Consider the following 27,067-nt stretch of genomic DNA (forward strand, 5'->3'; position numbering starts at 1 on the left):
ATTGACGCATGGTTTGGAAAAGAAAGGTGGCTTAAATTTTGCAGCTGATATGGTCCTAAATTATGCATGTCCTTCTCTACAATATTCAGCACAAGTTTCCCAGTGTTATTAAACAGTTAGTTTCCCCAAACTGGGGTCCTTGGACCATGGGTGAGTTGCAAAGCTGAATGTCAGATACTGCTGGCTCACATTCTACTGCTAAATTACATCAAAAGTTAAAACTCAGGTCAGTAAATGAGAGAAAAATCATTAAAGTTTTCATTTCCATTTTTTGTTGAGCTTTAATCAGAATTTTCCACCTAATTCTATACAGGGATTTTATGCCTGATCATGACTGGGAGGTGGGGTGTCCATGAGACCTTTTTATAGGGCGACCACATATAATGTTTGGGAACCCTGGTTCCACCTCACTGATTTCCCAGCTCAAAACCTAGTTTCTTCCTTGCCCAAACCTTAATTACTCTTCCCCTCAGTTGCTGTTCTATTGTGTAACTCCCCAATACTTTAGGTGACTGTTTGCATGAATGCTGCCCTACAAAATAAATGTGGATTGTATTGTTCTGGCCATTTGTTTAATCTTGGTCATTCAGGTGAACAGCAATAGAGACAAGGTTCTGGGCTGCCTTTGAGGTGGGGTTGGAAAGGGGTGCAATATGACGCAGAGCAGTCAGCACACAGAGTGCATTCACAGTGTGAGAGGTGGCACTCAGGCTGACCCTTCAGCATATTTTGGGGGAATGAGAAGGGAGAAAATCCCAAGTTGCTGGGTGTGTGTGGGGGAAGGAAAACTCACCCGTCTTCTCAGAACACTGTAGAGGTGGGCACACCCTAAGCCTGCCCATCAGTATACTGGGATGCAATGACATCCCCAGGGTGGGCCCCCCACTTCAGCACAGTGGGGGTAGGTATGAGGGGATACCCCCAAACTACCCCCAGTCCATCAGATGAGGGTGGGGGTCACCCCCAAGGCTGTACCCCAACTTCAGCACACTGGGGGCAGGAGGACAGCCCCCAGCTTAATATATGAGGGTGGCGGTCACCACCCCAGGCTGCCCTTCACTTCAGTGTACTGGGAGGGGGCACACCCCAGGTTGCCCCTTCAGCACCCTGGAAGCAAGGGGACACCCCCTAGTTCAGCCCAGTGGGGGTCACCTCCCAGGCTGTGTCCCCCCCCTTTAGCAGACTGGAGGCAGTTCAGCCCAGTGGGGGTACCCCCAGGCTGCCCTTCACTTCAGCACACTGGAGGCAGGGGGACACGCCCTAGTTCAGCCCAGTGGGGGTCACCTACCAGGCTGCCCCCCCCCCTTTAGTAGACTGGAGGCAGGGGGGTACCCCCAGGCTGCCCTTCACTTCAGCACACTGGAAGAGGGAGGGCACACCCAAGGCTACCCCCTTCAGCACACTGGAGGCAGGGGGCCACCCCCACAGCTTAACATATGGGGTGGAGGTCACCCCCCCAGTACACTTGAGGCAAGGGGACAGCCCCCCAGCTTAACATATGGGGTGGAGGTCACCCCCCCAGCCTGCCCGCCCCCTTCAGCACACTGGAGGCACGGGGCCACCCCCCAGCTTAACATATGGGGTGGAGGTCACCCCCCCCAGCGCACTGGAGGCAGGGGGACAGCCCCCCCCCAGCGGGGGTGGGGGCGCTCCAGCCGGGCCGTCCCCGCTCCCCTCCCCCCCAGAGGCCGCTGCCCCCGGGCCTCCCGCTCTGTGGTGTCCGGGGAGGGGGGAGCGAGGGGGGGCGGTCCCTGCCTGTGGGGGGGAGCGAAGCTGCTGCAGCCCCCTCCCCCGCCCGCTCTCTCGCTGCCTCCTTCCCTCTCCGCTCGGCCGGGCTGCGCTGCCGCCGCCGCCGCCTCCATCTTGTCCCCCCCCGCCGCCGCCTCCCTGCTTCCCCCCCGCAGCAGCAGCCGCCGGAGCCGGAGCCGCGGCGGCGGAGCGAGGGGGCCCCGGGGGGCGCGGCGCGGGGAGCAGCGGGGCCGGGCTCGGAGCCGCCGCGGCGGTGGCATGCGGGGGCGGCGCTGAGGCGACAGCCGCGGAGGCGGCGGAGCGGACCCGACCCAGCCGACATCTTGTCCCCCCGACCTCCCCCCCCCGCGAGCCCGCCCCGCGCCGGAGCCGCCGCGGCGGCGGAGGAGGGAGGAGCAGGCGGCGGCAGCGCGGCCAGGTAAAGCGGAGCCCGCGGGGCCGGCACCCCCCACCCCGGGGGGTCGCGGGAAGGTGACCCGGGGGGGGGCGGGCGGGGCGGCGGCCGTCCCCGGGCCGGGCGCGGCTGGGGCGGGGGGCGGGGAGCGCGGCCGCCGCTGCGGCGCCTTATAGCGGGGGCAGCTGAAAGGGGTGGCGGCCGGTGAGGTGAGGTTGGGGGGGGGGAAAGCTGGGGTAAGAACCCCCCCCGCCATCTTGTCCCCCCGAACGGGGGTAGCCCCGCCCACCTTCTCCCACCCCATTGGCCGAGGCGGGACCGAGGCCCACCCCCTCCCCGCGCTCGACCACAGACCCTGTGCTAGCGTTGGTCACCGTGGTCGGATGGACGGCGACGGCAGCCAATGGCAGCGGAGATCTGGCTCCCCTCCCCGTGCGCTCCCGCCGCCTGTGTAAGCGGAGGAGGGATTTTCCCCGCTGAAGGTCTCGGGAATGCTGGAGAAGCTACAGGCCCCGCCCATCCCCTGCTGAGACCCGGCACCGCTCACTGCATGCACCACCCCCCTCCCGGGGGCTGACCCACCTCAGCCTTGGGGGGGGGAGCGCCCTGCTGAGACCCGGCACCGCTCACTGCATGCACCACCCCCCTCCCGGGGGCTGACCCACCTCAGCCTTGGGGGGGGGAGCGCCCTGCTGAGACCCGGCACCGCTCACTGCATGCACCACCCCCCTCCCGGGGGCTGACCCACCTCAGCCTTGGGGGGGGGAGCGCCCTGCTGAGACCCGGCACCGCTCACTGCATGCACCACCCCCCTGCCGTGGGCTGACCCACCTCAGCCTTGGGGGGGTGGGGGGGAAGCGCCCTGCTGAGACCCGGCACCGCTCACTGCATGCACCACCCCCCTGCCGTGGGCTGACCCACCTCAGCCTTGAGGGGGGAGCGCCCTGCTGAGACCTGGCACAGCTCACTGCATGCACCACCCCCCTGCCGTGGGCTGACCCACCTCAGCCTTGAGGGGGGAGCGCCCTGCTGAGACCTGGCACCGCTCACTGCATGCACTATCCCCCCTGCCGTGGGCTGACCCACCTCAGCCTTGGGGGGGGGGGGGGAAGCGCCCTGCTGAGACCCGGCACCGCTCCCTGCATGCACCACCCCCCTGCCGTGGGCTGACCCACCTCAGCCTTGGGGGGGGAGCGCCCTGCTGAGACCTGGCACAGCTCACTGCATGCACCACCCCCCTGCCGTGGGCTGACCCACCTCAGCCTTGAGGGGGGAGCGCCCTGCTGAGACCTGGCACCGCTCACTGCATGCACTATCCCCCCTGCCGTGGGCTGACCCACCTCAGCCTTGGGGGGGGGGGGGGGGGAAGCGCCCTGCTGAGACCCGGCACCGCTCCCTGCATGCACCACCCCCCTGCCGTGGGCTGACCCACCTCAGCCTTGGGGGGGGAGCGCCCTGCTGAGACCCGGCACCGCTCACTGCATGCACTATCCCCCCTGCCGTGGGCTGACCCACCTCAGCCTTGGGGGAGGCCCCCTGCTGAGACCTGGTTGAGCTCACTGCATGCACTATCCCCTGGCCATGAGCTGACCCACCTCAGCCTTGGGGGAGGCCCCCTGCTGAGACCTGGCACAGTTCACTGCATGCATCATACCTCTGAAAGGAGCTCTCGCCTAAGTCCTTACACATCTTATTGTGTGCATCATCCCGAGACTGAATCTTGGGAGCTCATTGCATGCATCATCTGTTGCCTGACAAAGTTCACTGCTTGCATCATCCTCCCTGAGAAAGTCGTCTCTGCTGATACCTGGCATAGCTCATTGCATGCAACATTCCCGGCTTAGTGGGGTCATTACTGAGGCCTGACTCAGGTCACTGCCTACACTATCCCCTCCATGAGAGAAGAGATTCTCCTGGTGGGGCCCGACATGACTCACTGTATGCACACTGTCCCTGGTTTGGGAACCTAGAGGACCCCCATACTGAGGCCTGCCACTCTTCTCTACATGCACCAAACCCATCCTGAAACCAAGGCTTTCCTACAGAGACCTGATACTACCCATGGCATGCTCCATTCTCACAATAGGCGGAGATCACTCCTGCTAACACCTGGTGCAGCTCATTGCACGTGCTTTCCAGTGGCTTGGCCTAACATCCCGCTTGCACCATCTCCTCCTGAAAAGTGACAGAGTTCAATGTAATCACTATCCTCACCATGATATTGTACCATCTTCACAATTACCGGCATAGATCTTAATCCCCCTGACTTGAGGCCTGACTCAACTCTCTGCATGCACTGTCACTGGCGTGGTGGTTACCTGTGCTGGGCATTTGATGAGACTTGATAAAACTCACTGTGTGCACTGACACAAATGTAGGGCATGCAGCTGTACTGAGCCTCTGCTGAGCCCAAACACAATTCCTCATATGTTTCAGTACAGGCATGAGGGCAGAAGAGTCCAAGCCATCTGCAAATATCTGTGTTCTGTCCCTGGGAAAGAGTGGGCCTTGGGGGACATGGGTCTGGTAGGCATGTAAAAACCGTGGGTTCATGGGCATTGTGGAAGGAGTGTGATTAGGTGGTCAGGGGCATGACTGGTGTTCAGTCTGGCTGGCATGAGAAACGAATGCAGTCTGGTGGCAAGATGAAGCGTAAGTGAAGTGTGACTTGAAGACATTGAGGATTGTTTCTTTGTGGCATTTATTGGTTTATTTATAGGTGCCCGTCGAGTGCTCTGGAATATTAAATTAAAAATCACAACAGAGACCAACATAAACAAGGTACTTCCCATAACTGTATCTATGTCAGCCCGTGTCTTTCTAAACTGCGTTAGAGAAGAGTGAAAAAAGCTTGGCTTTTCAGTGTGCCCAGAAGGTTAAGAAATCTGGGCCCTCGTGAACCACGGTTGGGACTGAGTTCTAAAACTGAGGACCTTTCACAGAGAATGCCCTGCCAGCTGCTTCTTTTTCTTTATATCAAAGGAACGGCTCTTCGAGCATCTCTGCAGATCTCAGTTGCAACGGCATGTCATGGAGAGAGAGGCAGTCCCTCAGGTAACCAGGTTCCAAACCATTTAGGGCATTGTAGGCAAAACCAACCCCTTGAATTCCACCTGGAAGCTTATTGGAAGTCAGTTCAGATCATGCGGCACTGATTGGATATGTTCCCATCGTGCAACTCCATTTAATAAATGGGCTGCAGGATTCTGTACCAGCTTCAGCTTCTGAATGGTCCTGGCACTCAGCTCCACGGAGAGCACGTTACAGCAATCTTATCTTCATGGCATGGAAAACTGTGGCAAACTCCATTTTGGAGAGAAAACATCGCACTTGTCTTGCCAGTGTAGATGGGGAAAAGTGCCCTCTTGGCCACATCTGTTACCTGGGCAGTCCAGAGCAGCCCAGGATATAACAACAGCTTCAAGTGGTTCACCTGTTTGCAAATGGCAATTGCACTCTGTGAATGAGGGGTGCTAAAATAAGATCCCCCAATAAGATCCAGCTGCTTTCTCCAGCCCACCAACATTTTCTCAGTCTTGTCTGGATTGGGTTGTATCCAGCTAACTCTCATTCAAGTCTCAAGTTCATCTAGGCACTTGATAATTTGTTTTGCTGCTCTCTCTGGGTCATACTGATGAAGATGTAGGACTGGATGTCATCAGTGTACTGAAAAGAGTGCAGCCCATGTCACCTCCCTTACTCTCTTTGAGGAGTGTCTTATACACATTGAACAAAAGAGTTGATTCTGTTGACCCATGTGGCACCCTGCAAACGAGATCCATTGTGACATGGGACAGTTGCCCACAGCTATCTTTTGGGTTCTGTCAGAAAGATGGGAATGGAGCTGCCCAGGAGTAGCTACATCCATCCCTGCTAATGTCCGCAAAAGAAACCAAAAAATTGTATGGTCAGCTGTATCAAAGGTACATCTAAAAGAATCATCATGGACACTTTTTCCACTACTAGGAGGAGATCAGCAGCTAACGTAATCAATGCAGTTTCTACCCCATATCCAGGCCAATAGCAAGACTGGGTAGAATCTAAGGAATCAGACTGCCAGAGTTGCCTTGTCACTCCCATCCTAATTAACCTTCCCTGACAATGGGAGATGGGACAATAGTGGATAGATAGTTAGCCAGATTGTTGACATCAGGAATTGATTTCTTGAGCATGGGCCTCAACACTGGGGAAACATTGACAATCTTGATCAGCAATGGACCCAGTTTCTCTACTGGTGTTCATCTGCCAGGAATGACAAGAGTCCAGATTTCAGGTTGTGACATGAAGATGACCCAGCATCTCTGTAATCTCAGCAAACAATGCCTGCCAAAACTCAGCAGAGAAGACAGTGTGTGTGTCCTCTCAAGATATAGTATAGCCCAGTGCAGACAAAATTTCTCATGTTTGGAACGTAACATGAAAACTTCATGAGAGAAACTTGACTTGGCAACTGAGGGGAGGCAGTAGGATTCACCAAGCTGTCAGCTGTCACTTGGAACAGTTTTGCTGTGCGAGACGTTGCAGATGCTATGGTGGAAGTGAAGAAACCTTTCTTAGCACAGCCATGGCATACGATCTTAAGAGCTGTTCGTGCCACAAGTGGTCAGGCTCTGCTTTAGGCTTCTGCTTTTAATGCTTTAGCAGTCTCCCCTTTTGCTTTGTCTGTCACAGTTCGCCAAGGTAATTTGTGAAGCCAAAGACAGCAGAGAGAGAGGGCCTTTTGGGGTCACTGTCTGTAGTGGAGGAAAAAAAAAACTGTTATAAAGTCTTACTGAGTTATCAACAGAGTGGTCTGTTGGAAGAACAGCCTTCTCCCTCAAGACCTCCTAGAAACTCACTGGTTCCATCAGTCTCTAGGGCATTGGTTCTCAACCTGTTTACCATTGTGGGCCGTATGCAACTCTCTGTGTGTTATGTGGGCCACATCCACACTATATATACTACCTGTATGGCCCTGAGGATGTCACGTGGGCCACAGTTGTGTGCTGATTGGGCCGCAGCTGACCCACGGGTTGAGAACTACTCTAGGGCAAACCATCAAAACACATCACCTTGGTGCGATGGGAGCACCCTGATCTCAGATCAAAGAAGCACGTGGTTGTCCCATAACAGGAAATATTCATCATTCTAACCTCTTCCCCCTGACGCAAACATCAGATCTAGAGTGTTTCCACCCTTACGAATGGAGCTTGCAATTATGTGGGGCAGTTTCATGGTTGTCATGGCATGAAATTCTGGAATGATCCAGAAGAACCATCATCTACGGGGATACTGAAATCACAAAGCATTATCGGTGACTTAGTGCCACTGTGATGAGGAACCTGATCTTCCCACAATGGGCCTCCACACCCACCCCATTGGATCCCGCTCCCAGAACTCACACATGGTGCACACACAGACCTCGCTGTGGTAGGGGAGACAGCCAGCATTTGAGATCAGATGCAAAAAGCACAATAATACCTCCTCCTGGATACCTTTTTGTTTCATGCTGAACCAGACAACTGGAGTCAAATGTGCCAACAATGATCCTGCAGCATCATTCATATTTTGCATGTAAAGTCAGGGGCCTAAGCCATTATTAAATCATCGGTGGTACTAACTTCTTTAGCCACCGACCCTGTATCTGATAGTGTGGCTCCTGCTCTGTTGCTTCTGTTCACCAATGCCTTGTTCTCCTGAGCATGATTATTTAGTGAAACCAAAGGAACCAGAATGTAACATCTTGGCCTTCATTTACACCTTTGCCTCAGTCAGTGCCTGGTGTTTTCTTTTTGCCTTATCTCCCCCTGCTCACCACCACAAGAATTGAGGGATCTAAGCTCTTGGAGTCCATGCCTGCTTGGAGTCCCCCATATCCTCATCTGATGGCAACATTGTTCAACCTTCTTGGCCAGCCTAAGACATTTATCAGAGGGGCCTGGTGTCCAGATTAGAACCTCTCCAAGGCAGGACCCAAATCTGTCATAAAACACAACTCCCAGGGCACCCTGCTGTTTTCGGTGGTACTCTCACCCCCATTCCCTGAGGGACTCTCGCTCCATGGCACCTGTTCTTAAGCCAACTTAATTATCTCCACATCAACCAATCCAATCATACAGACAGAACACACACAATACTGTGTCATACATTTTAACCTCCTCGCCCCCAGTCACCCCACCCGTACAAGTCTCAGTGGCTTCCTTCCAGTCCTGCGGGATGGAGGGGGTGGGGCTGAGCTATACCCTCCTTTGGCAGCTCTGCTGGATGATGGAGGGGAAGAACCAGTCTGCAGGTGGAGAAAGGTGAGCAAGTGGCTGGCGTGTAGGCTGATAGCAAGTATGTTGCTAGAGAAGAAATCTGCCTTGGTGATAATGGGGGAGATTCTGGAAAGCCTAGAGGCAAAATGGAAGGGTTGTGGCCTTGTTACTCTGGAAATGGAGTGGAGGAAGGTGAGACCTGCAGCCAGCTAAGCAAGGATTGAAGCTTGGTGGCACTGGAAGTGGATTAGCAAAGAGATACTGAGCTGCTGGTGCTGGGGAAGGAAGATTTTGTTGTCAGCACAGCAGAATGGCTCCAAAAGGACACTAGCAGAATGTGAAGTGGTGTCACTGGGATGGGATTTAGGAAGAAGTGTGGCATAATGGCAGGGGAGGAGAAATATTTTATGGCATCAAGGAAGCAGAAGGGAAGGACTGGGTGTTACAGGAATGGAGTGGAATGGAATAGGAAGGGTGTACAATGAGCATGGAGGGTTGGTGAAGTAGGGTGTGGTGGCACTGGAAAATAGTGTTGAAATTCTGGAAGGGGTAAATCCAGTATTGCATGGATGTAAATCAGTATAGCACTTGGCCCCTCTGTCAGAGGTTCTGTTTGTGTAATTGAATTGATGCAGGCCACATTTACATTTGAGAATCAGACTGCCCCTGAATGAACTGGTGGGACAGAAACGGGTTAAGCACAAATGGTTCATTGTATGCATAACAGCCATGCTATTTGGTTCAGTTGTAGTGCTTTCTAGGTATCTAGCCCACAGTTCCCAGAAGCAGTGCAATATGGGAGATTTTTGAAAAGCCACCATGGGACAGTACGAGGAGGACTGTTTGAACCTTTATGCTATTACCTTTGTTCATGTTGGGACTAAAACAGCACAGACCACTACAGTACTTAGCCCTGTTGAAAGCAAGTATTTTGGCACCCTTTGGAGCAATTTTTTGTGACCATCAGGTGTATTACAGGGTGCTAGGAGGACTAAAGAATTAGAATGGCAAATTTCTCTAATGTAGACAAAGCTGCAGCGTTTGGCCAGCTCTATTTCAGATTCTTTCATTGTTTTGGAGTCAGGTTTCAGAGATGGTTATGCTGACATCGTGACAACTTTTTGGGTTCAGCTGCCCTCTCTGACCCAGCCAATCAGCTCTCACTGGTGGTAGTTTCAGTAACTTTTTAGATGCTTCTGCATAGTATTAAGTGATTGTATGTTTTATAACCTTGTTTTTTAATGACAGGTTTCAGAGTAGCAGCCGTGTTAGTCTGTATTCGCAAAAAGAAAAAGAGTACTTGTGGCACCTTAGAGACTATCAAATTTATTTGAGCATAAGCTTTTGTGAGCTACAGCTCACTTCATCGGATGCATTCAGTGGTAATAGCTCACCTTAAGTGATCACTCTCGTTACAGTGTGTATGGTAACACCCATTGTTTCATGTTCTCTATGTATATAAATCTCCCCACTGTATTTTCCACTGAATGCATCTGATGAAGTGAGCTGTAGCTCACGAAAGCTTATGCTCAGATAAACTTGTTAGTCTCTAAGGTGCCACAGTACTCCTTTTCTTCTTGTTTTTTAAGACAGCCAATTCTGATGAGAGAAACCCCACTTTTCTCAATAGGCCTAAGTAGGAGGTAAACGTTGTGATTGGCTTGGGTGCATGCATGTATTTGCAACAGAGTCTTGAGGAGGCTGCATGCTCAGTTAGTGGCATGAGTAGTGGAATTTAATTCTGTTTACCAAACTTGGTGCCTGTTTAAATTCTTTAGGCTCCCGTTTCACTTGTGCTTCTGAAATCCTTGTTTTCCATGTTTCAGTCCCTCCCTTGTGTGTTCTCCAGTTCACTCTTTATAAGCCTGGTTGATTTTCAGTGAGAAGGAGGGCAGGAACAATTAAAGGAATGTGCAGTGGGTATTCTGTTCCCATTGATTTACAGGTTGGGAAGGAGGTTGACTAAGGATAACTTGTCTCTGCTGCCTGGACATCCCTTTCTTCTTGGTTGAGTTCATTTATTCCGTAACTCCATTCCCCAAATGGGGATCTTTTGCATAATTTCTTTACTTCCCCATCAGAAAGTCATTTTTCTGCAGGGAAGCAAAGAAATCTGCGGGGGACATAAATTCTGTGCATGCACATGGCACATAATTCCCCCTGGAGTAAAATTGAGACAACCGGAAGCTCAGTCAGGACAAATTAAATTGGATTCTTTACTGCCTGCTGATCAGGTGGCTGATTAGTGTTTTAAGGGCCATGGTTGCATTTTATGATACTCCATTAGTCCTGGCTGCAACCTTGACTCCCCATGGCATATTAATACTCCAAGGCTAGAAGCATCATTCCTAGAACTTGTTTACCCCTCACCAATAGAACTAACTGATTATTGTTGTAGGGCCTGACCCCTGCAAGCCCTTACCCATTCTTGCCTCTTGTGAATATGCATTTGCAGGGTCAGGCCCTTTATAGACCAAAAATCATACAATGAGCTAAACACAAATTACATTTTATAATGTTTTTTCATGGCTGCAAATTCTGTAAGCAGGGCTGAAATTATATATTTAAATAAAATATTGGTGAGGCAGCAGTTCAGACCCTTCGTGCACCTTCAGTGCAGCAAGAGATAAGCCAGGAGCCCACTTATCTTTTCAGGAGGCTTTTATGTTCTGTTTTTCTTTTTCTTCTCTCCCTGTCTTTCTGGGTCTGTTTTTTCATGTGATTTGGCCGTTTTCTTCCCACAGCTCATTTTCCTGTTGCTGGCGCGGCCACTGTTCTCAAGTGATTTATCTGGCTCCCTATTAACATTCCCATCTTGCCTCTTTCCCACCTCTGTCCTCCACAGCATTTCTGTTACTACATTTTCTTTCCTCTCTCTCCAGCCGCCTCAATTCCCACTGAATCTTCTGGCTCCAGCATACAGTCCTGTCTCACCCTGTTAAAAAATCGTCGCCCTAAACATGTTGTGCTTGCTGTTTGAAAAGTGTTTGAGAGAAAAAAAAATCTCCTTTCCCGTGTTGCTCTCTCGTCCCCTGTTCCATGTTGACCAGTCAGCACTTGAGCCTGGAAATGAAACCTAGCCTCTCTGTCACCCACTGTGTTTCCTTGAGAACCCCACCAAATCGCAGAAGGAATGGATGCTTCGTCCTTACATCTGGCCTGCTACATTGCTAAATTCTTCCTCTGGCTTTGCTCGGCCAGTTGTGCCCCGTTCTGCATGTTCATATTGGGTTCCGGCCCATTCTGCACGTTGGGAGGCAGCCACAGGGCTAGTTACATACACGCTCCCTGGAGTGCTCCAGAGGGAACAGCTGCCATTGTGGAGAGAGAGGCTGGATACCAGTTTTCATTGCAGTCTCATCTCAGTTGTGTTGGTCAGTCAGTGCACCCAGGATTTTTAAATTAAAGCTAATCTATATCTCTAATCTATATATAATATTTATATTGCACCAGCCATGATGTGAACTGCATTTACCGTTAAAAACTAGTGATATTCAGTATAAAGGGATCACTGAAGGAGTGGTTATGCACATGGGGTGTAGGATTGAGGTCCCTGGTTCTCGGTAATTCCTTTCATTGTTTTCAAGACACAAGCTGTAATGAATGAACAGGCCACAGTCATCAGCTTCTATATTGTCTTTTAGCAGTAGATGTTACGTTCTTTGGCTGAGAGCTGTGTCTAGGATTATATACCCATTATTTATTAATTTATTTTATTTCTTTGACTGTTTAAAAGAAGCACCTGTTCTGACGTGCTGCACCCTTGTATGCTTATTTGCAATATAAAGAAGTGAGGATAAATTGGATTCCCAGACTGCAGGAAGAATTGTGTTTACTGAAGGCCAGGTTGCCAATCTATTTCAGTGCCAGTCCCTTTCGGTAGATACCCTGGAAGTGCTCCAGAGCCATGAGACAACTTCAAACAGCACTTGGCCAGATTAATCTCTTCCAAACCTTTCCATATCCCATTGCACAACCATTGTCTTGCAGCACTTCCTAATGCAGCCCTCTGAGCCTGTGTCAGAATTTGCAAAATGAATATTTTTGTGGACTACTTTACAGAAGGGTAGAAAATAGGACCCAGATTGAAATGCTGGTTGCAACCTGAGCCAAGGAACTGTGACTGGCTCCACTTAAAAAAGACTGGTTCCTTTATGTAGCCTTATAGCTGGAACTCACATAATGTATTCTGTGAGCAGTGGGATATTACTTGCAGATATAGGCATATAACCCTCTTCTGTAGAATTCTCATCTGTTTTTTCACCAGACTTTGGAAGTACTGTTGCAGCTGTTGAGTGAAAACGGTACCACGGTCTAGGGGGCAGGAATAGTGCCTGCTTTTAAGTTTGGAAAATATCTAGTACATTGTGTGTGCTGTGGGAAGTAAATAATAATAATAACAGGCACAAGAACATAGAGAAAAATTCCATGTGCAGCATGAACTTATTAATATATGGACAATGCCATCAGATATAAAAAGTGTTGTTCGATTTGGTGGGAGTTCCAACTGCGAGCTGAGCAAAGCACTCTCTCTACAACATTTAGCTCAATACCAAATACCATCAAACTCAGTTCAGCTTTTCTCAGCTGGTTGTACAGTGGTATGCCAGTCCTCTGAAAAGATAACAGAGCAGGGGCCTGGAGGGGATTTGCAATGCAATGCTACAACATAATGGGAGAAATAGTAGACCCTATCCACTGGTGGATGTGTGCCCCCTTGGGTCTAAAGAAGGAGGAAATGCTTTCAGTGCTTTAGTGAATCTGAAATTAGTTGAGCTGGAACACCAGCTGTGGACGTGCAGAGCTGCTGCCGAAGAAAAAAAACAGCAAAGTGCCGTCTGGTGGTGCTCCTGGTGCCGCGCACTCGCTGGGATCATCTCGCGCACCCCCTGGGATGCGTGCACCCCAGTTTGGAGACCACTGCTCTAGTGGACATGTTTCACTCCTATCATGCTGAGTAATTTTTTGAATCTGTGCTGCTCACGTTTTCCTGTGCTGCTGGCTTAAATTGTGCTCTGTGTTGTGTTACAGGGTTTCCAGGTGCAGCTATGAGGAAACCTCGGAGGAGGTCCCGGCAGAACCCCGAGGGGAGACGTTCTTCCTCGCCCTACAGCCTGAAATGCTCGCCCACCCGGGAGACTCTGACGTATGCCCAGGCCCAGCGGATAGTGGAGGTTGATATTGATGGACGCCTCCATCGCATCAGCATCTATGACCCCCTAAAGATCATCACGGAGGATGAGCTGACTGCCCAGGATATCACAGAGTGCAACAGCAACAAGGAAAACAGTGAACAGCCCCTGTTCCCTTCCAAGTCCAAGAAAACTCCCTCGAAAGGCAAAAAGAAAGAGTCGTGCTCCAAACATGCACCAGGGACATCTTTCCATTTACCCCAGCCCAGCTTCCGGGTGATGGACTCCTTCAGCCAGCCAGATGCCCCTCCTCTGCCTGCAGCATACTACCGGTACATGGAGAAGCCTCCTGAGGACCTCGATGCAGAGGTGGAGTATGACATGGACGAGGAGGATCTGGCTTGGCTGGACATGGTTAATGAGAAGCGGAAGGATGATGGCTATGGGACAGTTTCTGCTGACGCTTTTGAGCTGCTGGTGGATCGGCTGGAGAAGGAGTCGTACTTGGAGAGCCGCAACAACGGAGCCCAGCAGTCACTGATTGATGAGGACGCAGTCTGCTGCGTCTGCATGGATGATGAGTGTCACAACAGCAACGTCATCCTGTTCTGTGACATCTGTAACTTGGCCGTGCACCAGGAGTGCTACGGTGTGCCCTACATCCCCGAGGGCCAGTGGCTTTGCCGCTGCTGCCTGCAGTCCCCTTCTCGCCCGGTTGATTGTGTTCTGTGCCCAAACAAAGGCGGAGCCTTCAAGCAGACCAGTGATGGCCGCTGGGCCCATGTTGTTTGTGCCATCTGGATCCCCGAGGTTTGCTTTGCAAACACTGTGTTCCTGGAGCCCATCGAAGGGATAAACAACATCCCACCAGCTCGCTGGAAGCTGACTTGCTACATCTGCAAGCAGAAGGGCATGGGAGCTGCTATCCAGTGCCATAAGGTGAACTGCTATACTGCCTTCCACGTCACCTGTGCCCAACGGGCTGGTCTCTTCATGAAGATAGAACCCATGAGGGAGACCAGCATCAACGGCACAACTTTCACGGTGCGCAAGACGGCTTACTGTGGGGCACATTCCCCACCCGGTACCACGAAAAAAGGGTCTACGACTGCTACCAGTGAAGGGGAGGAGGACATCGCGAAGGAAGAAGGAGAGGAGGAAGACAGCGTCAGCATCCCCAAGGGATCCCTGAAGAAGAGCAAAGTGAAGTTGAAGCAGAAGATCAAAAAGGAAGTCTGTGACCTGGCAGATGGACGTTCGTCTATGCCACTGGTGACAGTCACACAGATCCCCTCTTACAGGTGGGTGTTGGTACCAATGCTCTCTGGTGGATACCTGGGATTGGCCAGGTCTTTTGTATTAAGGACTGGGTTCATCCAGCATCTGTCTTCCCTTTAATCTTTAAACTGCACCCCCTGAAGACACTTGTCCATACTTCAGCTAGCAACAACCATGTTCAAAACACCTTCTGCAGAAGCAGGAACAAGCACCATTTTTGCACACGGTTGTTGTCGGCACAGTTGAAGCGTCAGAGAGAGACAAGGCGGGTGCGGTAACATCTTTCATTGGACTAGCTTCTGTTGTTATTTTTTCAGCAGTTATGCCCAAACTGTAGCTCATTCCCAGGGGATCTTTAACAAACACCAAGCCTGGCAATTAAGAAAAAAAAATCATTATGGGTTGAACAAAATGTTTTCGTTTGATTTTTGGGCCTTTTTAGCCGTTTAAAAAAAATAAAAGCAAAGGGGGCTGGATTCCCAAGGGGACTTCGGGACTGCTGGCAAATCCTTCTTCCTGGTATGGAGCATGGACTTGAACCCAGGTCTTCCCCTCCCAGTTTTGTACCCTGACCACTGGGCTGTTGGCTATTCTAGGGTGGGTCTCTCAATCTCTCCAATTAACTAAATATTCACTGGGCCAGGGAGTGAAAGAGTGACTTGGTAGCTACATGGTTAGGGCTTCCTCCCGGTGGCGGGGAGGGGATACCTGAATTTCAGTCCCTGCTCCACTGAATATTTAATTATTTGTACAAAGTAGAACAGTTTCAACAGGAGAGACTGAGAGAGACCTACCCTCAAATGCCTCAGAGTCCAGTGATGAGGGCACTCACCTGAGAGGGGGGACATCCAGGTTCCCGTCCCTGCGCCCCATCAGGCAGAAGAGGGATTTGAACCAGGGTCATCCTGGGTGAGTGCTGTAACCACTGGGTTATAGGTATAAGGGGAAGCAGCATCTCCACCTTGGGCCTTATGAAAGCCAATGGCGCCTCAGTCAGGAATCTAGTGTAAAACATTGAAATGGTCTGTTTCGGTAATCTCAACACCAAGCATTTTGACATTTCCAAATTATTTTTCCTTTTTTTTCTTCCTGACCGAAATAATTTGCCAAAACCGATACAAATTCGCAAAATATTTTGATCGACCTGAATCTGTATTTATTTGCAAGAAAAAATTTAGTCCGAAAAATGTCACCCAGCTCTAATTATACCAAATTATAACACGCAACGTGTAAACATAAACCATGTTGGACTGTGACCAGGCTTTAAAATAGTTTCAGACTTGGTTGCAAGCCATTGGGTGAAGAGGGCCTCAATGGAAAGCAGCTTCCTATTGATCTAAAGCCACTGTGTTTTGAGTCCTCACTTCATGGCTCCTAAGCATCCTGCTTAGTGAGCTGAATGCAACATTGTCATTGCAGCTGCGAATTTGGTCTAGTGTATTTCGGCCAGGACGCCCTCATGGAGCAGGGGATGGTGCTCTATTTTCTTTTAGCATCTTGGAAAGTGCAGCCAGATGCCCCATGTATTTAAATAGAGGTTCTGTTGGAACCTGCTCAGATACCATGTGTTGTTTATTATTTGTATTATCATAGCAGCTTGGAGCCCTGGTCATGGGCCAGGACCCCATTATGCTGGGTGCTGTACAAACACAGGAATGGCCTAAAAATTGTTAAATGGTTAAAAATATCATCCTGGGACTCCATTTGAGTTTGTTCCCTAGTGTGCCTTGCTTAATAATGCGAAACTTAAATGCCTCTAGGAGCTTGTCTACACTACCAAGTTTTGTTGACAAAACTTATGTTGACACCCAGAAGTCGACAAAACAAAAATCACCCAAGGGAGTTCACACTTGCTCCCTCTGTCGACAGATCCTGTCCACATCGGGGACGCCATCATCGACAGGGTGAGCAAGGCACCGTGGGTATGTATCCCACTGTGCAGTGTTGTGGGAAGGAAGAGCTGATCACTGCAGATCTTGGGATTCTCTCCGAGTTCTTCCTCAGCTGCCGAGAGCAGCATCATGAGTAGCTCTGGGAGCTCTCCATGTTGAGGGATGGCAGCCTAGCAGTCTGTCTGTCCCCTTCCCCCTGCAGCAGCAGTCTGCCTGCAGCTGTGTGCCTAGTGCCAGGCAGACCAGGTGCATGCCAATGATTTGCTCTTTGTTTGTTCCCCAAACGGAGCAGCACACAGATACTTCCTGGAGCTTTGAAAGGGGAGGGGTGCATGCTTGCAGGGCAGCAGAGATCAAAACACTGAGCAGAGCAATCAGAGCAGGCATTGTGGTATACTGCCAGTTCTGTCGACAAAACAATCAGCAGTGTCTTCACTGGCTCTTTGTCGACAATAAAGGGAGGGGAAAAGACAAAAGTCTCTCCTAGGGGTGGAAGTTTTTTGTCGCCAAAACGGGGCGTTTTTCGCAACAAAAGTCCCATTGTAGTGTGTACACTCTTGCTGTTTTGTCGCCAAAAGGCAGTTTTTGGTGACAAAATTTGCCAGTGTAGACAAGCCCTAGTAAAGTTAACTGCTCCCTTGGAGCTGAATTGGTGATTGGATACTTCTCACCCTGCTATGACTATTGTTTGGTAAGAGCCTCCGGCCGAGCTGCTGTTAAAATAACAATACATTCCTGAAGGCAGAGATGGCTATCTTCACACCTGAAAGACCCCAGATTGGCACAGACTGGCGTGAATTATGTGTACAGTTCTTACGCATATTGACACAACATTGCAAAATTGTGCACCACTGTTACTGCAGCAGCAGATCTTAACGTGCTATCGTGGTCCACAGAATTTGATGATTGTTTTGATGTGCGGGGTAGTCTGCTTGCTGATCTGGTTTGTTTCCTGTAGGTTGAATAAAATCTGCAGTGGACTCTCTCTCCAGAGGAAGAACCAGTTTATGCAGCGGCTACACAACTACTGGCTGCTGAAGCGCCAGGCGAGGAATGGTGTCCCTCTGATCCGGCGCCTCCACTCTCACTTGCAGTCCCAAAGAAATGCAGAGCAGGTACCACCCCTCATTCCAGTACCCCATGCTCTAGCAGCCTGGGTGAGAAAAGGAATATGAATTCATCTTTTCAAGGCTCTTCAAAAATACGCAATTTACAGTATAGCCGTGGCACAGGGATTCCACAGCAAATAGTGAGCCTGTGGTCTTGTGGTCTGGGACTAAAGGGAACTGGGTTCAATACCCGGCTCTACCACAAACTTCCTATGTGACCTTGGGTAAATCACTTAATCTTTCCATGCCTCAGCCTCCCATCTGTAAAATGAGCATTAAAAACATTTCGCTGACTCACAGGGAGTGTTGTGAGGATAAATTTGTGATTGTTAGATGCATACAGCCGGATAAAAGAGATCAAGGCCACATTTCCAAGTGCCTGGCCCTGCCCAAATCAGGGCCAGCTTTTCCAAAGTGCTCAACAACCAGCAGCTCCCGTTGCAGCATTGCAGACTTTCAAAAGAGCTATGGGGAAATAAGTTTGGGGTAAACTGGAAAGGGGAGCAGGATGGAGAGACTGGAAGGATGTAATTCAACTTTGAGCACTGGCAGAGATGCAGTCAGGTGATGAGTTCTGGGTATTGAATTGGGGATTTGGAATGGGTAATAGCAGTAGAACTAGAGAAACACCCTGTTCTTTAAGGGAATTACAATGGAGAAGGAGTGCTCTTTCTTAATCTATGCTGTTTTCTGTTGGTACACTCAAGGAGTCAGGCCAGGTTAGTACTTGAATGGGAGATCCATTGTGCTGCAGCAAATGGTGTTGGTGATTCAGTGGGTGGCACTCTTCCTCGTGAGTCAGAATGGAATCAGTGCCCTGGGATTGTGCTGGTGTGTGATGTGCTGCTTGTGAGACCATCTTTCAGATGAATCATAAAACCAAGCCCTGTCTTATTGTGGCTGTTAAAGATCCCATTCACAAGACAAGAGGTGTTAGCTCCAGAATCCTAGCCAAATCGCAATTTGGGTAATTCCTCCTGCGGCTTCAATTTCAAATCCTCCAATGCACATTTATGGCCCTATTTAAATAATAATCTGATATAATCTTTTTTGCTTCCTCTTCTGAACTGATGTGCAGTGTTAAACAGTGGCTGCGTTCCAGATCAGTGGTAGCTGGTGAGGTGGTGAAGTCAAGTGATTCCTGAATGCTGTAAAACTTCTTTGTGGAGCACTGTGTATATTGTGCACATATATTTTTACCATATTTAGTGGAAATCACAGATTTGATTTGTGTGGTGACTTCTGACTGACTAGTGCAAAATTTAATTGACACTAATGAATCTAGGGTAGGGGAATGCAAAATTTACTTAATATGTTGATTCAGCAGTTTTCAGTAAGTAGTCATTGTAAATGAATGCTTCTGGGTGAAAGACACTATACAAATGTAAATCATCCGTACTTCCTTTGTGTTTGTCTTTTATTGGTTGTCTCAGGTGAGCATTTATACATCCTTGTCATTACTTGTATATCCTTGTCATTACTTGAAAAGGACCTTAAGAGAGTATGTACAGCACCTAGCACAATGGGTCATCAAGTTTAGTTGTAGTGTAAATAATAATGACTTTTATATGAAAGGAGTGAGAGTACGACTGAACATGGACTAGATCATATTTCTGGAATGTGGTTATAACCTGGTTTAGACCTGTCCACACAGACAAGACCAAACGCCTGTTTTACCATGATCAGGCTGCTACTTAAGTATAGTGCTTAAACGCAGTCGATTTTGTAGTATGGATGGGGTCTAGTAAAAATGGAAGTAGACAGGAGAAAGAGTATGGGAGCCGAGACACTTGGGAAAAGTAGACAACACAAGAAGTCTGTATGTGCATTTCATCTCATCCCACTGTTACCCCTTACAGAAGGAGCAGGATGAGAAGACCAGTGCAGTGAAGGAGGAACTGAAGTACTGGCAGAAACTGCGGCACGATTTGGAGAGAGCACGGTTGCTCATTGAGCTGATCCGTAAGAGGGAGAAACTCAAACGGGAACAGGTAGGTAGATCCTGGGCCTTTCCTGCAGCCTCATGCGCCGCTCCACTTGCAGCTGGAGGAGGAATGGAAACACAGCGGCTTTTCTTAAATCTTTTTCTCTTTGCACAGGTACTGACCTTGAGAGGTGCTGAGCACCCACAACTCCCATTGAGGTCTGAGGGAGATACAGATGCTCAATACCTCTGCAAATCAGACCCTTGCTGACTTGCAGTGCTAGGGAGAGGCTGACTGACAGCACTGGGCAGAGTCAGGCACTGTGCTGTTAAGTGCTGGGCAAGCTTCTTTATGTAACTACCTATGCATTTGAATCATGGCATGCAACACCCCTGCTATTTCTGTCCTGAGCATGGATCATATGCTTGTGCAACAGAAAATAGATCTTTTTTAATGTTTATTCCAGTATTTTGGTAACCGTCACACCAAGAATGATCCTAAATCCTCCTCCTCTCCATTTGGTAAGGGAAAGATTGCTAAGTCTTACCTTGAGGTGGGGTTTTTTTTGTGAGAGAGGCAGTTTTGAACTTAGACCACTTACTAAACTGGAAAGTTTTCTTTTGCCCTTGCAGTTTTTCAAGCTTATACCAGCCTGCGTGGTCAGATTTCTTTCACACTCTCCATCCTGGTCTCTGTATTATTTACTTTGCTTACAAGCTGGTCCAGTTGGGAATCCTTTCTCGTGACAGCTGACTGGACTCCATCCGTTTTTTGACTGAGATCTCCTGATGGTGCCAGCACTGGTTCATCCTATTTATGTTGTTCCTGACTTACAGGATTGGGGTTATTCTGCTGTGAATGCTGACATCCTTTGGGTGGGAGGGTAAAAAATCATTCCTTTGTTTGTTTCCTTTTGCTTTTGCTATCTTGATGTGTCTGTATCACAGGTAACTACATCCTTAACAGCTTAGTGAAATTCCAATATAGTTTGGAAAGGAAAAGTTACCACGGAGAAACATATGTAGCTGGAACTGCTTCTCAGCCCAACTTTTAGATGTATATAATATACATGCTTGGCAGCCCTAGCTAAGTTTGCCTCACATAAGTAGAAGTCCTTTCCCTAGACATTGAGTTGGTGATTTTAATACCATACAGGTGGATTGTAATATCATAGACCTTAAGAAATTAAAGGAGGAATACATTTTTTCATTCAGTTCCATCGTCCTTGAAGTAGAAACACAGCCAGATCAGATCAGATCAATTGTCCATCTAGTCCATTATCCTGTCTCTGAAATCAACCAGTAGTAGATGCTTCTGTGGAGATAGAGGTGGTTAGGGACTATTTAGAAAAGCTGGATGTGCACAAGTCCATGGGGCCAGACGAGTTGCATCCGAGAGTGCTGAAGGAATTGGCGGCTGTGATTGCAGAGCCATTGGCCATTATCTTTGAAAACTCGTGGCGAACGGGGGAAGTCCCGGATGACTGGAAAAAGGCTAATGTAGTGCCAATCTTTAAAAAAGGGAAGAAGGAGGATCCTGGGAACTACAGGCCAGTCAGCCTCACCTCAGTCCCTGGAAAAATCATGGAGCAGGTCCTCAAAGAATCAATCCTGAAGCACTTGCATGAGAGGAAAGTGATCAGGAACAGCCAGCATGGATTCACCAAGGGAAGGTCATGCCTGACTAATCTAATCGCCTTTTATGATGAGATTACTGGTTCTGTGGATGAAGGGAAAGCAGTGGATGTATTGTTTCTTGACTTTAGCAAAGCTTTTGACACGGTCTCCCACAGTATTCTTGTCAGCAAGTTAAGGAAGTATGGGCTGGATGAATGCACTATAAGGTGGGTAGAAAGCTGGCTAGATTGTCGGGCTCAACGGGTAGTTATCAATGGCTCCATGTCTAGTTGGCAGCCGGTATCAAGTGGAGTGCCCCAAGGGTCGGTCCTGGGGCCGGTTTTGTTCAATATCTTCATAAATGATCTGGAGGATGGTGTGGATTGCACTCTCAGCAAATTTGCGGATGATACTAAACTGGGAGGAGTGGTAGATACGCTGGAGGGGAGGGATAGGATACAGAAGGACCTAGACAAATTGGAGGATTGGGCCAAAAGAAATCTGATGAGGTTCAATAAGGATAAGTGCAGGGTCCTGCACTTAGGACGGAAGAACCCAATGCACAGCTACAGACTAGGGACCGAATGGCTAGGCAGCAGTTCTGCGGAAAAGGACCTAGGGGTGACAGTGGATGAGAAGCTGAATGTGAGTCAGCAGTGTGCCCTTGTTGCCAAGAAGGCCAATGGCATTTTGGGATGTATACGTAGGGGCATAGCGAGCAGATCGAGGGACGTGATCGTTCCCCTCTATTCGACATTGATGAGGCCTCATCTGTAGTACTGTGTCCAGTTTTGGGCCCCACACTTCAAGAAGGATGTGGAAAAATTGGAGAGAGTCCAGCGAAGGGCAACAAAAATGATTAGGGGTCTGGAACACATGAGTTATGAGGAGAGGCTGAGGGAGCTGGGATTGTTTAGCCTGCAGAAGAGAAGAATGAGGGGGGATTTGATAGCTGCTTTCAACTACCTGAAAGGGGGTTCCAAAGAGGATGGCTCTAGACTGTTCTCAATGGTAGCAGATGACAGAACGAGGAGTAATGGTCTCAAGTTGCAGTGGGGGAGGTTTAGATTGGATATTAGGAAAAACTTTTTCACTAAGAGGGTGGTGAAACACTGGAATGCGTTACCTAGGGAGGTGGTAGAATCTCCTTCCAAAGCCCTGGCTGGGATGATTTAACTGGGAATTGGTCCTGCTTCGAGCAGGGGGTCGGACTAGATGACCTTCTGGGGTCCCTTCCAACCCTGAGATTCTATGATTCTATGATTCTATGATTCAGAGGAAGGAGCAGGAAACCTTCTGATGGACAACTATTGAATAGCCTACCTCTAGAATCCTTCTAGTTAGTGATTGGCTTATGGCCGGAAACATGAGAGTTTATATCCCTTATAACTTATTTATTTTGTCTAATGTAACTCTGGATGTTGCTGTTCATAAAAAAATGCCTAAATCTTTTATCCTTTTTAAAAAAACTAATCCTGTTAATTGATCTTATATTTTGAGGCTGGGAATTCCATGGTTACTTTGTGGGGCATTAAAAGGTGTTCCCTGTTATCACTTTTACATGTGTTGCCTTTTAATTTAGTTGAGTTTCACCTTGTTCTAGTGTTATGAGATAGACTAACTAGGAGTGCCCCAGTTTACAAGGTTTAGTTCCCTGGTAGAGGATGTATCAGATATTAAACTTGGCCTGTAATTATTTTTGTTAAGACAGTAAGAAGGCAACTTCTTTCACTATATGACTCAGTATACTGCACGGTATTTTTGTTAATTTCTACATTACAAACGGAAGAAACAAGCACTTGATCAAACATGCTTCAGAAACGAGTTTAAAAAGGTCTGAGTTTGCCGTCAGTGAATGGAACTGGTTTAATTTAATTTAACGGAAGTAAGGGAAATACATGTTTGATAACTGCATGTGATTCCTTTCCACCATTCCCAGGTCAAAGTTCAACAAGCTGCTATGGAGTTACAGCTGACTCCTTTCAATGTGCTGCTTCGCACAACTTTGGACCTGCTGCAGGAGAAGGATCCGGCCCAGATTTTTGCAGAGCCTGTTAACCTGAATGAGGCAAGTATCTTTCCTATAAGCTGAGGGCACTGCTTTGAAGATGGGAGGAAGCTCACATGGTGTCATATGAATGACCATGAATGGCAGGGGCAGGGCATTGTTTTGAGAGAGCTCAGACCGTCTTTGTCCTCAGTTTGCATGAGCTAAGGAATTTCCAAAGGAGGCTCACATGTGGTATCCTAGGCATTGTTTTCAGGAAGCTTACTTCAGCATCTCAGTCAAGTAATTTCATTCTGCAGAGCCGGGGCAGGTCTGGCTCAACTGGGTGGAGTATATGTGCATTGGTGACACTATCCCTTCTGCAGGTGGAAAGGACATTAAGAGTGCTTATGATGGATGCGCTCTGGTTGGCTAGTAAATGGTTTTTGTAATTGTACAGGTTTTATATGTTTAGGTTCCAGATTACCTGGAATTCATTTCCAATCCAATGGATTTTTCCACCATGAGGCGGAAGCTGGAGTCCCACCTGTACCGAACCTTGGATGAGTTTGAGGAAGACTTTAACCTTATAGTTACCAACTGCATGAGGTATAATGCTAAAGACACGATTTTCCACCGAGCAGCTGTCCGGCTGAGAGACCTTGGAGGAGCGATATTACGCCATGCGCGACGGCAGGCTGAAAACATTGGCTTTGACACTGATGTGGGGATTCACCTGCCCGAGTCACCCAAAACGGAAGACTTTTATCGCTTTTCTTGGGAGGATGGTGAGTTTCCCTAAGCTGTTTAGTTTTAGGATTGGCAAACAGTCCAGTAAAAGCCAGACTCCTAGATTCTGTGTGTAGGACCAGCCATCATTCTGACCATGTTACTTTGCTGGGGCTATAACTGCATCCACCATTTGAGGTGTAAGATTTGGGCACATCCGTCTACCTCTATAGGCACTTATATGGCTCCCATTATTGTAGGCTCTAAGGGCCAGATTTCAGATGAGCTTAACACCCACTTCCAGAGACAGGTTTTCAAACAATCTTAGCTCCTCTCTAGGGACTTAAATAAGTGTCCAGCTTCTCAAAAGAGCCCCATAGTGGGCTGAGCTCTTTTGAAAGTCTGCAATGCTGCAACGGGAGCTGCTGGTTGTTGAGCACTTTGGAAAAGCTGGCCCTGATTTGCGGGGGGGCTGGGCACTTGGAAATGTGGCCTTGATCTCTTTCGCAAATCCGGCTGTATGCATCTAACAATCACAAATTTATCCTCACAACACTCCCTGTGAGTCAGGGAAATGTTTTTAATCCCCATTTTACAGATGGGAAGCTGAGGCATGGAAAGATTAAGTGATTTGCCCAAGGTCGCACAGGAAGTTTGTGGTAGAGCCGGGTACTGAACCCAGCTCCCTTTAGTCCCAGACCACAAGACCACAGTCTCACTATTTGCTGTGGAATCCCTGTGCCATGGCTATACTGTAAATTGGGTATTTTTAAAGAGCCTTGAAAAGATGAATTCACACAGGTTTAGGCTGCCTTGTACTTTATATAATTGGCCCACCATTCCCCTCTCTCTACCGAGGTTGGGAGGCTGGTTTACTGGAATTTAAAATGTATGGGAAAGGTATTCCAGTGCATCTCACAGAGACATCAGTTGTAGGGCAGTTTATTGTAGGGACAATCCTGCACTGGCCAGCAGCTGGAATGTGAGGGTGTCTTCCATTTCTAATTTCTATGATTATTTTCAGTACCAACTGCAGACAGCCCAGTCTAACCTCATTTCACCCTTCTCCTTGCACTGGACATAATGACCACATGCCTTCTCTCAACAAAGTCAATCTGGGTAGCCAAAGAATTGGCATGTTCTGAAGTAGGCATGTTGAGGTAGGGGGATGGGAGGAATTCTTTGTCAAGGGGACAGCATAGGTATGGAGATATTGTGACCCAGAATACAGAAAACACCATAGAAAGAGTCTTGTCACAGAGACCTTTATTCCTGGCACGCCCTGAACTTCTGATTGCTTCAGTTGTAGAAACCACCATGGGACGAATCTGCATCTCTGTAGCATTTGTTCCCAACCCCATGCAATACGAAATAGCTTTGCTGAACTTAGTTCAGATTACTGCTTCCCATCCCTCCCGTGGAGCTCTCTCTCTGTCTGTAATCTGCTTCCTAAAGGATGCATCCCTCTTGGAATCTGACCCTGAGAATTCTTCAGTCCTCTACCAGTGGCATAGCGTTTGCAAATAGCATTGATAAGAAGAATCATAGAAATGTAGGGCCTAGACCAGCCCTGACAGGTGTTTGTCTAACCAGTGCTTAAAAACCTCTAATGACAGGTATTCCACAACCTGCCTTGGAAGCCTGTTCCAGTGTTTAATTATCCTTATAGCTAGATGCATGGCTGTGGACTTGCAATGGTTGGTTTGGGTACAGTGGAATTTCCTCCTCCAAGGAACAGAGCGCCTTTCTTTCACTCTTCGAGTACACGAGATGTCAGCAATCACTTCTTAATATTGCTTCTCTTCTTGGTGCAGTGGACAATATTCTCCTCCCCGAGAATCGGGCTCACCTTTCCCTGGAGGCGCAATTGAAGGAATTGTTGGAGAAGCTGGACATGGTGAGCACCATGCGATCCAGCGGCGCCCGGACCCGACGCATCCGGCTCTTGAGACGTGAGATCAACTCCATCCGGCAAAAGCTGGCCCAGCAACAGAACAAGACCATGCCAAATGGAGAGCCTGTCTCGCGGGAGGAGGGTCTGGACAAAACGCTAAGGGGAGACCAGGACGATGACGGGGAGAAAGGTGAGAGGTTTCAGCCGGTCTCCAAGGGAAATGGAGAGCACTGCAGCCTGGGCAGGAAGGGAGACCTGTTGGGGATTGCAGAGGACTGACTAGATGATTGTATCATTCATCTGTGTGCTGGGAAAGTGCGTTTATTGTATTAGAAAGAGGTATGGGCCACATGTAATGAATTTTGAAAACTGGAGCAGGCTGTCCAAGGGATGTAGGGCATCAGAAACCTTCCTGATATTTCATGGCACTTTATCAATTGGCAAAGGCCATGGATTTCTGCTGCCGGGATTGTATCTTTTGAGGGATTGGAATTGGGAATGGGGTTATGAGCCTTTCAGGAAAGGTTGGAAGAGTATGAAAGGAGAGGTTGGAGGAGTATGTCACAGGTTGGGTTTCACTGCACCTCTGCCCCCTCCCATGGTCTGCTCAAGGGATGTTCCTTTAGGTCTCAGATCTCCAGCCATCATTGCTGTATGGGGGGGGACCCCGGTCCGTCTCTCTCCGGGCTGGGGATTTAGGCTTGCAGTCCCCCTGTTACTCTCTATGGCTATCCCAGCAGGTCTGACCGTAGTTCAACACCTGTGGTTTGTGCTCTCCCAGGGACTCTGACAGCGTTACCATTGACTAGCTCGCTTTCACAAAGCATAGTACCTTTATTTTAAGACAAAAGCAATTGAGAGAAAACAGATCATAAAACAATACAGTCTACACTCATGTTATGCTTACCAGGTGTAGCCTGTCTTCCAGATGGAGCCCTGGTAGGTTCCCAAAGTCCTTCATACCTTTCCAGCGGAGTTTTACCCTCTTGGTTACAGTTTCATGTCAGTTCGAGGTTCAAAATGAGGCACTCTGGCTCAGTTCAGTCTCCTCCTTTATACCAAAAGCCCTTTTTTTGGTCTGCTGCCCTCTCGAACCTGGCCTGAACCAGTCTATGCAATTCCTCCC

At 48.8% G+C, this 27,067-nt stretch overlaps 1 protein-coding gene across 5 annotated transcripts in view; it reads left to right on the top strand.

Moving 5' to 3' along the window:
* Positions 1-2,075: 2,075 nt before the first annotated feature.
* BRPF3 (bromodomain and PHD finger containing 3) overlaps positions 2,076-27,067 on the top strand; it is a 49,201-nt gene continuing 24,209 nt past the window's right edge. For all 5 annotated transcript variants that reach the window (XM_075122106.1, XM_075122107.1, XM_048826491.2 and 2 more), the window contains exons 1-7: positions 2,076-2,167; positions 13,411-14,812; positions 17,640-17,796; positions 19,650-19,781; positions 23,271-23,399; positions 23,794-24,106; positions 25,862-26,131. In XM_075122106.1, the coding sequence (XP_074978207.1) occupies positions 13,428-14,812; positions 17,640-17,796; positions 19,650-19,781; positions 23,271-23,399; positions 23,794-24,106; positions 25,862-26,131 (2,386 nt within the window). In that variant the 5' untranslated portion in view covers positions 2,076-2,167; positions 13,411-13,427. The remainder of the gene's footprint in view (positions 2,168-13,410; positions 14,813-17,639; positions 17,797-19,649; positions 19,782-23,270; positions 23,400-23,793; positions 24,107-25,861; positions 26,132-27,067) is intronic.

The sequence above is a fragment of the Caretta caretta genome, chromosome 21 (genome assembly GCF_965140235.1).
Source record: "Caretta caretta isolate rCarCar2 chromosome 21, rCarCar1.hap1, whole genome shotgun sequence".
Taxonomy (NCBI): domain Eukaryota; kingdom Metazoa; phylum Chordata; order Testudines; family Cheloniidae; genus Caretta; species Caretta caretta.